This window comes from Salvelinus alpinus, chromosome 18 (genome assembly GCF_045679555.1).
Source record: "Salvelinus alpinus chromosome 18, SLU_Salpinus.1, whole genome shotgun sequence".
Classification (NCBI taxonomy): Eukaryota; Metazoa; Chordata; class Actinopteri; order Salmoniformes; family Salmonidae; genus Salvelinus; species Salvelinus alpinus.
The window spans coordinates 28,960,058-28,974,504 of record NC_092103.1 but is presented as its reverse complement, the minus strand read 5'-3'; the positions used below and the strand labels follow the sequence as shown (position 1 = coordinate 28,974,504).

Below are 14,447 nucleotides of genomic sequence, written 5' to 3'. Positions count from 1 at the left end.
TGCATTAAGAACCAGTGTATCTTTCATTTGCTGCACAACATGTATTTTTTAATAAAGTTTATGATGAGTTTTTTGGTTAGATTACGTGACTGTCCAAAATTTCTCCGGACCATTTGGTGGATCATAGCAACGTATTCACAATGTAAAACCAGGATTTGTAGCTCTAAATATGCACATTTTCGAACAAAACATAAATGTATTGTATAACATGATGTTATAAGACTGTCATCTGATGAAGTTGTTCAAAGGTTAGTGATTAATGTTATCTCTATTTGTGGGTTTTGTGAAAGCTATCTTTACGGTGAATAAATGGCGTTGTGTGTTTAGCTATTGTGGTGAGCTAATATAAATATATATTGTGTTTTCGCTGTAAAACACTTAAAAAATCGGAAATATTGGCTGGATTCACAAGATGTTTATCTTTCATTTGCTGTACAACATGTATTTTTCATAAATGTTTTATGATAAGTATTTATGTATTTCACGTTGCTCTCTGTAATTATTCTGTCTGTTTTGGTGCTATTTGTGATGTTGGCTGCAATGTAAAACTACGATTTGTAGCTCTAAATATGCACATTTTCGAACAAAACATAAATGTATTGTATAACATGATGTTATAAGACTGTCATCTGATGAAGGTTAGTGATTCATTTTATCTCTATTTGTGGGTTTTGTGAAAGCTACCTTTGCGGTGGAAACATGGTGAAAACATGGCGTTGTGTGTTTGGCTATTGTGGTGAGCTAATATAAATATATATTGAGTTTTCGCTGTAAAACATTTAAAAAATCGGAAATGATGGCTGGATTCACAAGATGTTTATCTTTCATTTGCTGTATTGAACTTGTGATTTCATGAAATTATATTATATGATATCCCTGTCGTGTTAGGCTAGGCTATGCTAGTCAGCTTTTTTGATGAGGAGGATCCCGGATCCGGGAGGGTGACTCGTTAGTTAAGTGGCCTAAAGAGAAATTCATGTTCAATTGTGTCAAATGCTTTACAGAAGTCCAAAAATAAGACAACCGCATCTGAGTCAATTGCATCTGAATAATCTAGAAGGTCCAAGACTAAACGAATGTTAGAGTTTATGTTACAGCCCTTCATAAATCCTGTTTGAGTTCATTTATAATGGTATCTATTGCTTTCTTTAATCTTTTGGCATAAACCAGAGCAATACATTTGTAATCAACATTGAGAGAAGGGTCTTTATTGGGCTTCGGAATCATTGAAATATGGCCCTGTTTCATAGGGAGACCATTTCCCCATTTTCAATGCAATCTTGAAACATATTAAAAATCGGGTCTTCTAGTTACTGTCACGCCCTGATCTGTTTCACCTGTCCTTGTGATTGTCTCCACCCCCTCCTGGTTTCGCCAATTTTCCCCAGTGTATTTAGACCTGTGTTTCCTGTCTCTCTGTGTCAGTTCGACTTGTATGTTTCCAAGTCAACCAGCGTTTTTCCCGTTCTCCTGCTTTTTGCATTCTTTTTTTTCTAGTTCTCCTGTTTTGACACTTGTCTTTTTCTGGATTTTGTACCCGCCTGCCTGACCATTCTGCCTGTATTGAACATGAGCCTGTCTGCCACTCTGTACCTCCTGGACTCTGATCTGGTTTTGACCTTTTTGCCTGTCCACGACCATTCTCTTGACTACCCCTTTGGATTAATAAACATTGTAAGACTCCAACCATCTGCCTCCTGTGTCTGCATCTGGGTCTCGCCTTGTGCCTTGATAGTAACTCCCAAAACTGTCTATAGAATTCAACTGACAGGCCATCAGGGCCAGGTGATTTCCCTTTTTTCATTCAATTCAGAGCCTCTCTAACTTCTTCAGTTGACACAGGTGAATCGGCAAACTGAGTGGAAATCATCCTCAGTTACAGGGACATAATTCTGAATGTGGTAAATGTAGCTTTCACAACCATCTTCCTGAAATTGTGAGTTGTTTGAGTTTTAGTGACCTAAAGAGAAATTGATGTTCAATTGTGTCAAAGGCTTTACAGAATTGACAAATGTTGATATTGTAATGGGATCTTTGCATAACACATTACATTTGAGTGCAGTTATAGATTTTCTTTTGTAGTTTCTCTTTTCAAGTGCAAAAAAGTAACTAATGTTTCTTTTCCACTCTTCAATCCATTTTGCTTTTGATCTGACAAAGGCACCCTTTCCCAGAGCCGTGTAGAACTGTTCTAATTCTAGTTGTAAAGATTTAAATAGAGACTTCTTGAGATAATTATATTTCTTTAGAAAACTGTCAAGCTTGCTCATCAACTCTTTTACTCTAAGGTTCTTTAAGTGCATCCGCGCTTTGGCACATTTAATGGCTACAACTCTGACTTTATATTTTTTTAAATTCCGATCTACTTCCATGACACAAGTCTTTTCTTGCAAAAATATATTTGGCTAACAATTTGATGTTTCCAATGAGAATAGGATCTTTAAGAAGTGTGTTGTTTAATTTCCAATATCCTCGAGTACCTTTTAGATTTTTTAGTGGCTTGTAAATTCAGGGAAATCAAGTGATGATTATAATGAACACGATGGGAGACAGAGAGCTGGTTTCAAGCGCAGGGCGCAGAAGGTGTTTATTGTTAAAACTTCTTATGGCTTGGCGGTAGTATTTCGACATCTGGATGAGAAGCGTTCCCAAAGTAAACTGCCTGTTACTCAGGCCCAGAAGTAGGATATGCATATAATTGGTAGATTTGGACAGAACACACTCTAACGTTTCCAAAACTGTTAAAATAATGTATGTGAGTATAACAGAACTGATATGGCAGGTGAAAACCTGAGGAAAATCCATCCAGGAAGTGGGATGTTTTAGATGTGGGTACTTTTCAATTGAATGCCTATAGAGTATCTAATGGGTTAGTACCCAGATTGCAGTTCCTATGGCTTCCACTAGATGTCAACAGTCTTTAGACATTGTTTCAGGCTTGTTTTATGAAAAATTAAGAAGACTGAGACCTTTCTGTCAGTGGATTGTAGAATCATGCAGAGCTGGTTTGCGCGCGTGACCGAGTGCGTGCCCTTCGTTGTTTTTCCTTTCTATTGAATACGCTATTGTCCGGTTTAAATATTATCGATTATTTAGACAATTGACAACCTGAGGATTAATTATAAACATCGTTTGACATGTTTCGACAAACTTTACCGGTACTATTATGATGTATTCGCCTGCATGTTTTGACCGCCTTTGAGCCCGTGGATTACTGAACAAAACGCGCCAACAAAACAGAGTTTTTGGGATATAAAGAGGGACTTTATCGAACAAAACGAACATTTATTGTGTAGCTGGGACTCTTGTGACTGCAACCATATGAAGATCTTCAAAGGTAAATGATACATTTTATCGCTATTTCTGACTTTTGTAATTCCTTTACTTGGTTGTAAAATGTTTGTATGCTTTTGTAAGCGGGGCGCTGTCCTCAGATAATCACATGGTATGCTTTCGCCGTAAAGCCTTTTTGAAATCTGACAAGGCGGCTAGATTAACAAGAAGTTAATCTTTAAGCCGATGTATAACGCTTGTATTTTTTATGAATGTTTATTATGACTATTTCTGTATTTTGAATTTGGCGCTCTGCAATTTCACCGGATGTTGTCGAGGTGGGTTGCTAGAGGAATGCCTGCGCCAGAGATGGACTACAGAAGAAGGCAGGTAGCTGGGTCCAGGGGCCGGCAGAAGGTCATACACAGGGGGTCCAAAAAGGCAACAGTACAGGCAGGGAAAGGACTAGTTACGTCATCCGGGAGATCAGGCAATGGGTTGATAACAGGAAATCTGATAGGCTAAAGTACAGACAGGGAATAGGCAAAAGGTGTAGTTAGTGAGGCAGGCAAAAACTATCATACACGAAAGGATTAAATTATGGGAAAAACAGAGCTCTGAATAGAAGTGTGTCACAAAACAAACAATACCTCACAATAACGGGGTGCAAAGAACTGAACTAAATAGTGTGTGATAATGACATACAGGTGTGTGAACAGCTGATCAGAATTCAGGTGATTGAGATCTGGAGATTGAGCTGCGTTCACGGGACCTATGTGTTTGAGAGTGTGAGCTGGAAAGTGGGCTGGAAAGTGAGCTGCGTTCAGGGTGTTTGAGAGTGTGAGTTGGAAGCAGACGTTACAATGATCAGGAAAGGGAGCCAACTGATGATCTACATCTATAACAAATTGTAACAGAACAGGGGAAATTAGGAATAAATCTATTCTAGATGTATGTGACATAGTTTTGTTGGTCCAGGTATAACCCTTTGCATCCGGATTGAAATAACGCCAGGCATCATCAACGGAGAGATCCATGCATAATGAAGTGATGATATTGCTATTTTGAGGGCTTTGACTCGTTCTAGGAGGAAAACGATCAACAGATTCATCAGGTGTTTCATTAAAATACACTGAAATAATTAGAAAAGCCTCTGAGTATTTGTTGCATAAATCCTGTAATTTTCTGGTAAGTTGGGTAAGAAGGGTCTTATTTGGAGCATGTGAGTGTCCATATACATTGCAAATGATGAAAATAGCATTGTCAAGTTAAACAGTTACTATGACCCATCTCCCATCCTGTGAAGATGTGGATTCTATGATGTCGCCTTTAAACTTGTGAATAAGTGTCAAAACACCAGCAGAATGGTTTGATCCATTACTGAAATAGGCCATTTCTCCCCATTGTGATTTCCAAAATTTCAAATAACTTTCACACAAATGAGTTTCCTGAAGAAGGACAACATCTGTGTTTACAATATAAAAATAAGGCTTTCCTTTTTGTAAGATCTCTCAAACCCCTAGCATTCAGACTAACAATATGGAGTGAGTTGAAAATTAATTCCTGCATTAAAAAAAGAAAGAACACAAACTAGATAACAGAAGTAGTAATGTGAACAATAAAACAACCTTGAGGGGGTTACTCCGATGGAAAACTACGCTCAGCTAAGGTAGCGGTGGTTATCAGTATAAAAAATATATTTTTGTCCTTTTTTTAGTTGGCAAGGGTTCATAAGTTGTAGTTTGAACTGTAAATTTACTTGTGGCAGTACATTAAATGTACTCTTGGCAGTACTCACAGTTCCAGTATGGTTCATGTCAACAGAGTTACCCAATAATCATTCTTCCTTCGATAAACGCGTGTGGGCCCTTGAACCCCGCCTTCTTTCCCTCTTGTCATGCCTTCTGTATAAGCGGCCACAGTTTCTCCCTGGCAGTCTGATCCTGTGGTATCAGAGCCTCTTTGATGCGAAGCTTCTTCCCGTCCAGAAACTTGTTCCCCCTGGCCATTTTCCAGATGATGTCCCTGTAATGGCGCATAGTGAAGCGCAGGATGACTTTGCGAGGGGGTCCATCATATCTTCGTTTCCCAAGTCGATGTACCACGTCGATCACGTCACTTAGCTTGTCTTTGATGCACGGAGCCACCTTTCCCAGGATTTTTTATGACTGCTTCCCTAATGTTCTCTCCCTCTACCTCTTTTACACCTTGGATTTTCAGATTCCACCTACGAGAGTACCTTTAAAATTCACCTACATTCTCACACAGGTCATTATTTTGGGATTGCAGTTTCTTCAGCTCATTCTCTAGGAACGTTATCTTTTCCTTGTTCTCGCTCACAATTTTGTGAAGCTGACTCACAGTCTCTGACAAATTATCGATCTTCTATGATGTTTCGTCGGTTGCCCGCTCTATGATGGACACTTTGGAGAATGTGGAGTGTTGTTTAGTAGACAGGGACTGGATTGCAGAGAAAAGTTCAGACATGGAAATGTTCTCTTTCACTTTTTTCACCGGTGGTTTTTAATTGGAGTCTGAGGTAAAGAGGTTGCAAGGATTTCATCCTGGTCTGTCTTGTTCTTTCTCTTGCTTGAGCTTGCGTCATCTGGTGTATCCATACAGCTCTGGCTCTCGTCGTAGCTAGCTAGCATGCCTGCCGTCCTCTGTGAGGCTTGGATATTCCGTCTACTGTTGTCTTTCTGTCGTGTTCTTTCCATTCAACTTGACAAAAACTAACTCTAAACTTGCCCTATGTTACTAAAACAAGTTATAGTTAGTTTCTTTCAACATTGATAGCCAATATTAGACTGTTAACCACCTAACCCTCAATGTTGCTTTGACAAGCGAGAAAACACTCCCTCACTGCGACGCCATCTTGGCTCTGCGCAGGTTAAGTAATAATAACCTCCTCGTCCTACAAGACGATCGGTTGAGTGACGCCATCTGACGTAAGACAATGCCAGATCCCTATACTCCCTGTGCCCAATGATGGTATGTCTATCACCCAGATCCCTATGCTTACTATGCCCAAACATGGTATGTTTATCTTTAAAAAAAACATTTTTATTTAACCAGGCAAGTCAGTTAAGAACAAATTCTTATTTACAATGACAGCCTAGGAACAGTGCCTTGTCCAGGGGCAGACTGACAAGGTAAAATTTTTTACCTTGTCAGTTCAGGGATTTTTACCTTGTCAGCTCAGGGACTCCATCTAGCAACCTTTCGGTTACTGGCCCAACACTCTAACCGCTTGGCTACCTGCCACCCCTTATCACCCAGATCCTTATATTCACTATGCCCAAACATGGTATGTTTATCACCCAAATCCCTATATTTACTATGCCCAAACATGGTATGTTTATCACCCAGATCCTTATACTCACTATGCCCAAACATGGTATGTTTATCACCCAGATCCCTATACTCACTATGCCCAAACATGGTATGTTTATCTTTAAAAAAAACATTTTTATTTAACCAGGCAAGTCAGTTAAGAACAAATTCTAATTTACAATGACAGCCTAGGAACAGTGCCTTGTCCAGGGGCAGACTGACAAGGTAAAATTTTTTACCTTGTCAGTTCAGGGATTTTTACCTTGTCAGCTCAGGGACTCCATCTAGCAACCTTTCGGTTACTGGCCCAACACTCTAACCGCTTGGCTACCTGCCACCCCTTATCACCCAGATCCTTATATTCACTATGCCCAAACATGGTATGTTTATCACCCAAATCCCTATATTTACTATGCCCAAACATGGTATGTTTATCACCCAGATCCTTATACTCACTATGCCCAAACATGGTATGTTTATCACCCAGATCCCTATACTCACTATGCCCAAACATGGTATGTTTATCCCCCAGATCCCTATACTCACTATGCCCAAACATGGTATGTTTATCACCCAGATCCCTATACTCACTATGCCCAAACATGGTATGTTTATCCCCCAGATCCCTATACTCACTATGCCCAAACATGGTATGTTTATCACCCAGATCCATATACTCACTATGCCCAAACATGGTATGTTTTTCACCCAGATCCCTATACTCACTATGCCCAAACATGGTATGTTTATCCCCCAGATCCCTATACTCACTATGCCCAAACATGGTATGTTTATCACCCAGATCCCTATACTCACTATGCCCAAACATGGTATGTTTATCACCCAGATCCCTATACTCACTATGCCCAAACATGGTATGTTTATCCCCCAGATCCCTATACTCACTATGCCCAAACATGGTATGTTTATCACCCAGATCCATATACTCACTATGCCCAAACATGGTATGTTTTTCACCCAGATCCCTATATTCACTATGCCCAAACATGGTATGTTTATCACCCAGATCCCTATACTCACTATGCCCAAACATGGTGCACACAGATTCAACACTATAGAACCAAAGAACCAGATGCATTGCTTACCTGACTGCTCAATTATGGATAAACACAGCATTTCGTTTTTTCTCTAAATTGTTTATTAGTTGGGATGAGATTTTTGATGTACCGATTCCATGGTACGCGTATGCGTTGATATATAAAACGACTCAAGATTCAAGACTTCGTGCTTTTCAGTTAAAATTATTGTACAGAATTCTTGCCACCAACAAAATGTTGAATATTTAGAGCATACAATCATCGCAGCTCTGCATATTTTGTTGTGAGGATACAGAATCATTAGACCATTTGTTCTGGTATTGCCCTCAGGTTGCCTGTTTCTGGACTCAGGTTCAGGAATGGTTGAAAATGCATAACATTAATCTGAAATTGACCTTAGAAATAGTATTGTTGGGAGATCTGGAGTGACCGGGTCAGTCAATTACTAATATACTAAAACTCTTAGTAAAAGTATTTATCTTCAACTTGCAATCTGTGGAATCTATTCGATTAGATAGATGATTCAAATTGTATGTTTAAAATCACAGCATAGTTGAAAGATATATGGTGCATAGAAATCCGAAGAGGGTGGCCAACAGAGATAAATGGGATGGGCTGAGGGAAGGGTTGGGATGTGGAATTGGAGACAAGTGGGAGTGGAGTTGCTGGGTGGGGGTTAGAATGACGGTCAAAGATAAAAGAAAAAGTACGTTTGAATGACACTGAGGAGCAGTGCTGTTACAGCTAATACCTGTTTGCACGAGGCTGATGCCGCGCAGGTGTTTGTACACATGCATATACACACACTCTCATTCAAATGCACACACGAGCAAATACACGGACACACACATATACTCACATGTAAATAGTGTCATACATGCACTCAAACAGATACAGTTGGCCTTGCTGTTATGCTTTTTGTTGTCCTTGATGTCTTTTGTTTTTTTGCTTTGTTGTTTTCGGTTTTCCTTTGTCTTTGTCTTTTTTCTCTTTTGTTAATTTTTATGGTTGTTGGTGTGTGTGTGTGGGGGGGGGGGGGGGGGGGATCTCAGATGGTTGAGGAGCAGCTCTTGGGGGAACTGTGGAGGGGATCTTGGAGGGCTAGTGGCCTGGGGGTTGGTAGCTTGGGCCGGTGGCTGATAGGTCACAGGTTCAGGTCCCCATGTTTTACCTTGTATGAGATCTGTCGACGTGCTCTTGAGCAGGGCGTTGACCCTGGTTGCTTCTGTGGGTCTCTCTGTAAGGGAGTCTGTTAGATGACAGATGTGATGTAGATGTTTTGTGGATTCAGTGCAAATAGATTGTATGTTTTAAATATGAAATAAAAAAACTAAAAAAGTTAAGTTTGTCTTCATCATTTAGTGTCACGGCTTTCTTCCTGGGATGAAGGAGAGGACCAAACTGCAGCGTGGTTAGTGTTCAACATGTTTAATAAGACGATAAATGGTGAACATCAACAAATAACAAAAATAACAAACGTGAAAGCCGAGACAGTCCTATCTGGTGCAGAACACAAACACAGAGACAGGAAACAACCACCCACAATCCCCATTACAAAACAAGCCACCTATATATGATTCTCAATCAGGGACAACGATTGACAGCTGCCTCTGATTGAGAACCATATTAGGCTGGACACAGAAACAGACGAACTAGACACACAACATAGAATTCCCACCCAGCTCACGTCCTGACCAACACTAAACAAGCAAAACACATAAGAACTCTGGTCAGGACGTTACAGTACCCCCCTCCTGAGGTGCGGACTCCGAACGCACCCCTAAAACTCAAGAGGAGGGTCTGGGTGGGCATCTGTCCGCGGTGGCGGCTCCGGCGCAGGACGAGGACACCACTCCACCACTGTCTTTGTCCCCCTCCTTAGCGTCCTTTGAGTGGCGACCCTCGCCCACGACCTTGGCCTAAGAATCCTCCCCAAGGCCCCCACATGATTTAGGAGGTAGCTCAGGACAGAGAGGTAGCTCAGGACAGAGAGGTAGCTCAGGACAGAGAGGTAGGACAGAGAGGTAGCTCAGGACAGAGAGGTAGCTCAGGACAGAGAGGCAGCTCAGGACAGAGAGGTAGCTCCGGACTGAATGGCAGCTCCGGACTGAATGGCAGCTCCGGACTGAATGGCAGCTCCGGACTGAGTGGCAGCTCCGGACTGAGTGGCAGCTCCGGACTGAGTGGCAGCTCCGGACTGAGTGGCAGCTCCGGACTGAGTGGCAGCTCCGGACTGAGTGGCAGCTCATGACTGTAGGGCAGCTCATGACTGTAGGGCAGCTCATGGCAGCTCCGGACTGAATGGCACCTCCGGACTGAATGGCAGCTCCGGACTGAGTGGCAGCTCCGGACTGAGTGGCAGCTCCGGACTGAGTGGCAGCTCATGACTGTAGGGCAGCTCATGACTGTAGGGCAGCTCATGACTGTAGGGCAGCTCATGACTGTAGGGCAGCTCATGACTGGAGGGCAGCTCATGACTGTAGGGCAGCTCATGACTGTAGGGCAGCTCATGACTGTCTGGCGGCTCTGGCAGCTCCTGACTGGCTGGCGGCTCTGGCAGCTCCTGACTGGCTGGCGGCTCTGGCAGCTCCTGACTGGCTGGCGGCTCTGGCAGCTCCTGACTGGCTGGCGGCTCTGGCAGCTCCTGACTGGCTGGCGGCTCTGGCAGCTCCTGACTGGCTGGCGGCTCTGGCAGCTCCTGACTGGCTGGCGGCTCTGGCAGCTCCTGACTGGCTGGCGGCTCTGGCAGCTCCTGACTGACGGACGGCTCTAGCGGCTCCTGACTGACGGACGGCTCTAATGGCTCGGGACAGACGGGCGGCTCTGAAGGCTCGTGGCAGACGGATGGCTCAGATGGCGTTGGGCAGACGGATGGCTCAGATGGCGCTGGGCAGACGGATGGCTCAGATGGCGCTGGGCAGACGGATGGCTCAGATGGCGCTGGGCAGACGGATGGCTCAGATGGCGCTGGGCAGACGGATGGCTCAGATAGCGCTGGGCAGACGGATGGCTCAGATGGCGCTGGGCAGACGGATGGCTCAGATGGCGCTGGGCAGACGGATGGCTCAGATGGCGCTGGGCAGACGGATGGCTCAGACGGCGCTGGGCAGACAGATGGCTCAGACGGCGCTGGGCAGACAGATGGCTCAGACGGCGCTGGGCAGACGGATGGCTCAGATGGTGCTGGGCAGGCAGGCAGCTCAGACGGTGCTGGGCAGACGAGCAGTGCAGGCAGCTCAGACGGCGCTGGGCAGACGAGCAGTGCAGGCGGCGTTGGGCAGACGGCCGACTCTGACCTGCTGAGGCGCACAGTAGGCCTGGTGCGTGGTGCCGGAACTGGTGGTACCGGACTGGAGACACGCACCTTAAGGCTAGTGCGGGGAGCAGGAACAGGGCACACTGGACTCTCAAAGCGACACTATAGGCCTGGTGCGTGGTACCGGCACTGGTGGTACCGGGCTGAGGGCACGCACCTCAGGGCGAGTGCGGGGAGAAGGAACAGTGCGTACAGGGCTCTGGAGACGCACAGGAGGCTTGGTGCGTGGTGCCGGAACTAGATGTACTGGGCTGGAGACACGCACCACAGGGAGAGTGCGTGGAGGAGGAACAGGGCTCTGGAGACGCACTGGAAGCCTGGTGCGTGGTGTAGGCACTGGTGGTACTGGGCTGGGGCGGGAAGGTGGCGCCGGATATACCGGACCGTGCAGGCGTACTGGCTCCCTTGAGCACCGAGCCTGCCCAACCTTACCTGGTTGAATGCTCCCGGTAGCCCCTCCAGTGCGGGGAGGTGGAATAACCCGCACTGGGCTGTGTTGGCGAACCGGGGACACCATGCGTAAGGCTGGTGCCATGTACACCGGCCCGAGGAGACGTACTGGAGGCCAGATATGTTGAGCCGGCTTCATGGCACTTGGCTCAATGCCCAATCTAGCCCGGCCAGTGCGGGGAGGTGGAATAACCCGCACCGGGCTATGCACACGTACAGGAGACACCGTGCGCTCTTCCGCATAACACTGTGTCTGCCCGTACTCCCGCTCTCCACGGTAAGCATGGAAAGTGGGCGCAGGTCTCCTACCTGACTTCGCCACACTATCCTTGCGCCCCCCCCCCCCCCAAGACATTTTTGGGGTTTCTTCACGGGCTTCTTACCGCGTCGTCGTGCTAACCTCATTAGCCGGTATCCCTCTGCACATTGCTCCATCGAATCCCAGGCGGGCTCCGGCACTCTCCCTGGGTCAACCGACCACCTGTCTATTTCCTCCCAAGTGGTGTAATCCAGATCCGGCTCCTGCTGCCGAGCTAGCTCCTCGAAACGCCGCCTCTCTGCTTTTGCTGCCTCCAGCTCTGCTTTGGGGCGGCGATACTCCTCTGGCTCTGCCCAGGGTCCTTTTCCGTCCAGCTCGTCCTCCCATGTCCATTTCTCCTGGTCCCGCTGCTGCTGCTGCTGTCGCTGCTGCCCGTTGCAACGCTGCTTGGTCCTAGTTTGGTGGGTGGTTCTGTCACGGCTTTCTTCCTGGGATGAAGGAGAGGACCAAACTGCAGCGCGGTTAGTGTTCAACATGTTTAATAAGACGATAAATGGTGAACATCAACAAATAACAAAAATAACAAACGTGAACGCCGAGACAGTCCTATCTGGTGCAGAACACAAACACAGAGACAGGAAACAACCACCCACAATCCCCAACACAAAACAAGCCACTTATATATGATTCTCAATCAGGGACAACGATTGACAGCTGCCTCTGATTGAGAACCATATTCGGCTGGACACAGAAACAGACGAACTAGACACACAACATAGAATTCCCACCCAGCTCACGTCCTGACCAACACTAAACAAGCAAAACACATAAGAACTCTGGTCAGGACGTTACATTTAGGTTGTCTAATTCTTCGTATTTTTTTATAATTTGTGGGAAGAATGTATTTCTTATGTCAGAATATCTGTCACAGTTTGACAGAAAATGCAGCTCTGTCTGTATCTCTTCCTGGGGGCAGAATGAGCACAGCCTGTCCTCTCTGGTCAGCCAGGTTTGCCTGTGATGACCATTCTCTATGGCTAGGTTGTGTTCACTGAGTTTGTACATAGTGCTTTCCTCATTTTTCTATCAGTTACAGTGGTCAGTCTGCCACCATGTACTGTCTGTTTAGAGACAAATATTATTGAAGGTTACTTAGATTTTTTGTGATTTCTTTCCAATAGGTGATATATTTTGATTTCTATTTTGTGATAATTTGGTTGGGCCAGATTTTCTGAGTGCTGTCCTTAGGCTTTGTTGGCTGGCTGAGGGGACTCTTCTCTATGGTCACCTCTTGGCAGTTAAGGGCTTGGTAATGGTTGGATTGGGGGTCACTTGTTTTAAAATTATTATAACATTTGGTGGCTATTTTTTAGATATTAATCAGAAGATTAGGGTGTGTAGGATATAAATGTGATCTTATGTTCGATAATTTGGTAGGAATCCAATTTGACTTTTGCTCAGGATATTGTGTTCACTGAGAAAGTGCAGTAATCTGCTGTTCATGATGGCGCAGAATATTTCCTCTCTCTAGATCTATCCTCCCTTCAACGTTCTGCCGTCTCTCTCTCGTCTGATGAAGTCAGCCATCGGAGAAGGGATGAAACGCATAGACCACTCGGATGTCTCCAACCAGCTGGCACACACACACACACACACACACACACACACACACACACACACACACACACACACACACACACACACACACACACACACACACACACACACACACACACACACACACACACACACACACACACACACACACACACACACTGCTCAATAACGTTCAGCACTTCTGCTAGTAAAATCTGTGATCGTGTATGTGTGTTTGTATATATAGTTTGCGTGTTATGCTATAGGTAAGGACGTGCAGGCGATGAAGGCTGTGGTGGGAGAGGAGGCTCTCACGCCTGATGATCTGCTCTACCTGGAGTTCCTACAGCAGTTTGAGAAGAACTTCATCGCCCAGGGTACACTGGTGTATAGGGGCGGTGGGTGGGGCTGTGTGTGTGTGTTTATAACATCTCATTCACTCTCTGTTCTAGGAGCCTATGAGAACAGGACTGTGTTTGAGTCGCTGGACATCAGCTGGCAGCTGATGAGAATCTTCCCCAAAGAGATGCTGAAGAGAATCCCTCAGAGCACCCTGGCAGAGTTCTACCCCCGCTTGAAGTAATGATGACAACATAGAGAGGCACAGTGACTTACACACCACTCAAGCCCTTCCCTCTTGTCTCTCTCTCTCTATATATGGGTGTATCTGTTCTAACATTGACATTTCTGTACTGTCTGTATCGTAATGACTAGTACTGATACTGTCACTCCAGCAGACTACACTATGCTATGTTTCTGCACACACACAGACAACATCTTGCCCTAACCATTAAGCCTGTATGAACCAGAGAAGTAGGATAAGCACATGATGGAGATGTTAGTTTCTAAGCCAGAGAGATTCTCTCTGACCAGCAGAGCCAAGTAGCCTGGTACTAGGACCTGGAGGTTTCCCTGGTCAGATCACATGGTTAGGAAAACCTCCTGGTCCTAGCTGTTGGATGTACAGGATGGATGGATGGATAGATGGATGTACTGGATGGATGGATGGATGGATGAATTGATGGTCGGTGAATGGTGTGTCAGAAGTCAGAGGGATGGTGTGGTGTGTATTTAAGACGATATGTAGATGCACTGTAGATCAGTGATGATGCAGTGATGATGCATGTGTATGACAGATGACATTACGCCGAACAGCACGTTT

At 45.1% G+C, this 14,447-nt stretch overlaps 1 protein-coding gene across 1 annotated transcript; it reads left to right on the top strand.

Moving 5' to 3' along the window:
* The first annotated feature begins 3,627 nt into the window (after nt 1-3,627).
* Nucleotides 3,628-13,906, top strand: LOC139543431 (V-type proton ATPase subunit B-like). The gene is made up of 5 exons (XM_071349537.1): nt 3,628-3,720; nt 3,981-4,085; nt 13,221-13,325; nt 13,533-13,662; nt 13,738-13,906. Exons 1-5 carry the CDS (start codon nt 3,628-3,630, stop codon nt 13,866-13,868), a joined length of 564 nt encoding a protein of 187 aa, XP_071205638.1. The 3' UTR covers nt 13,869-13,906.
* Nucleotides 13,907-14,447: the final 541 nt, after the last annotated feature.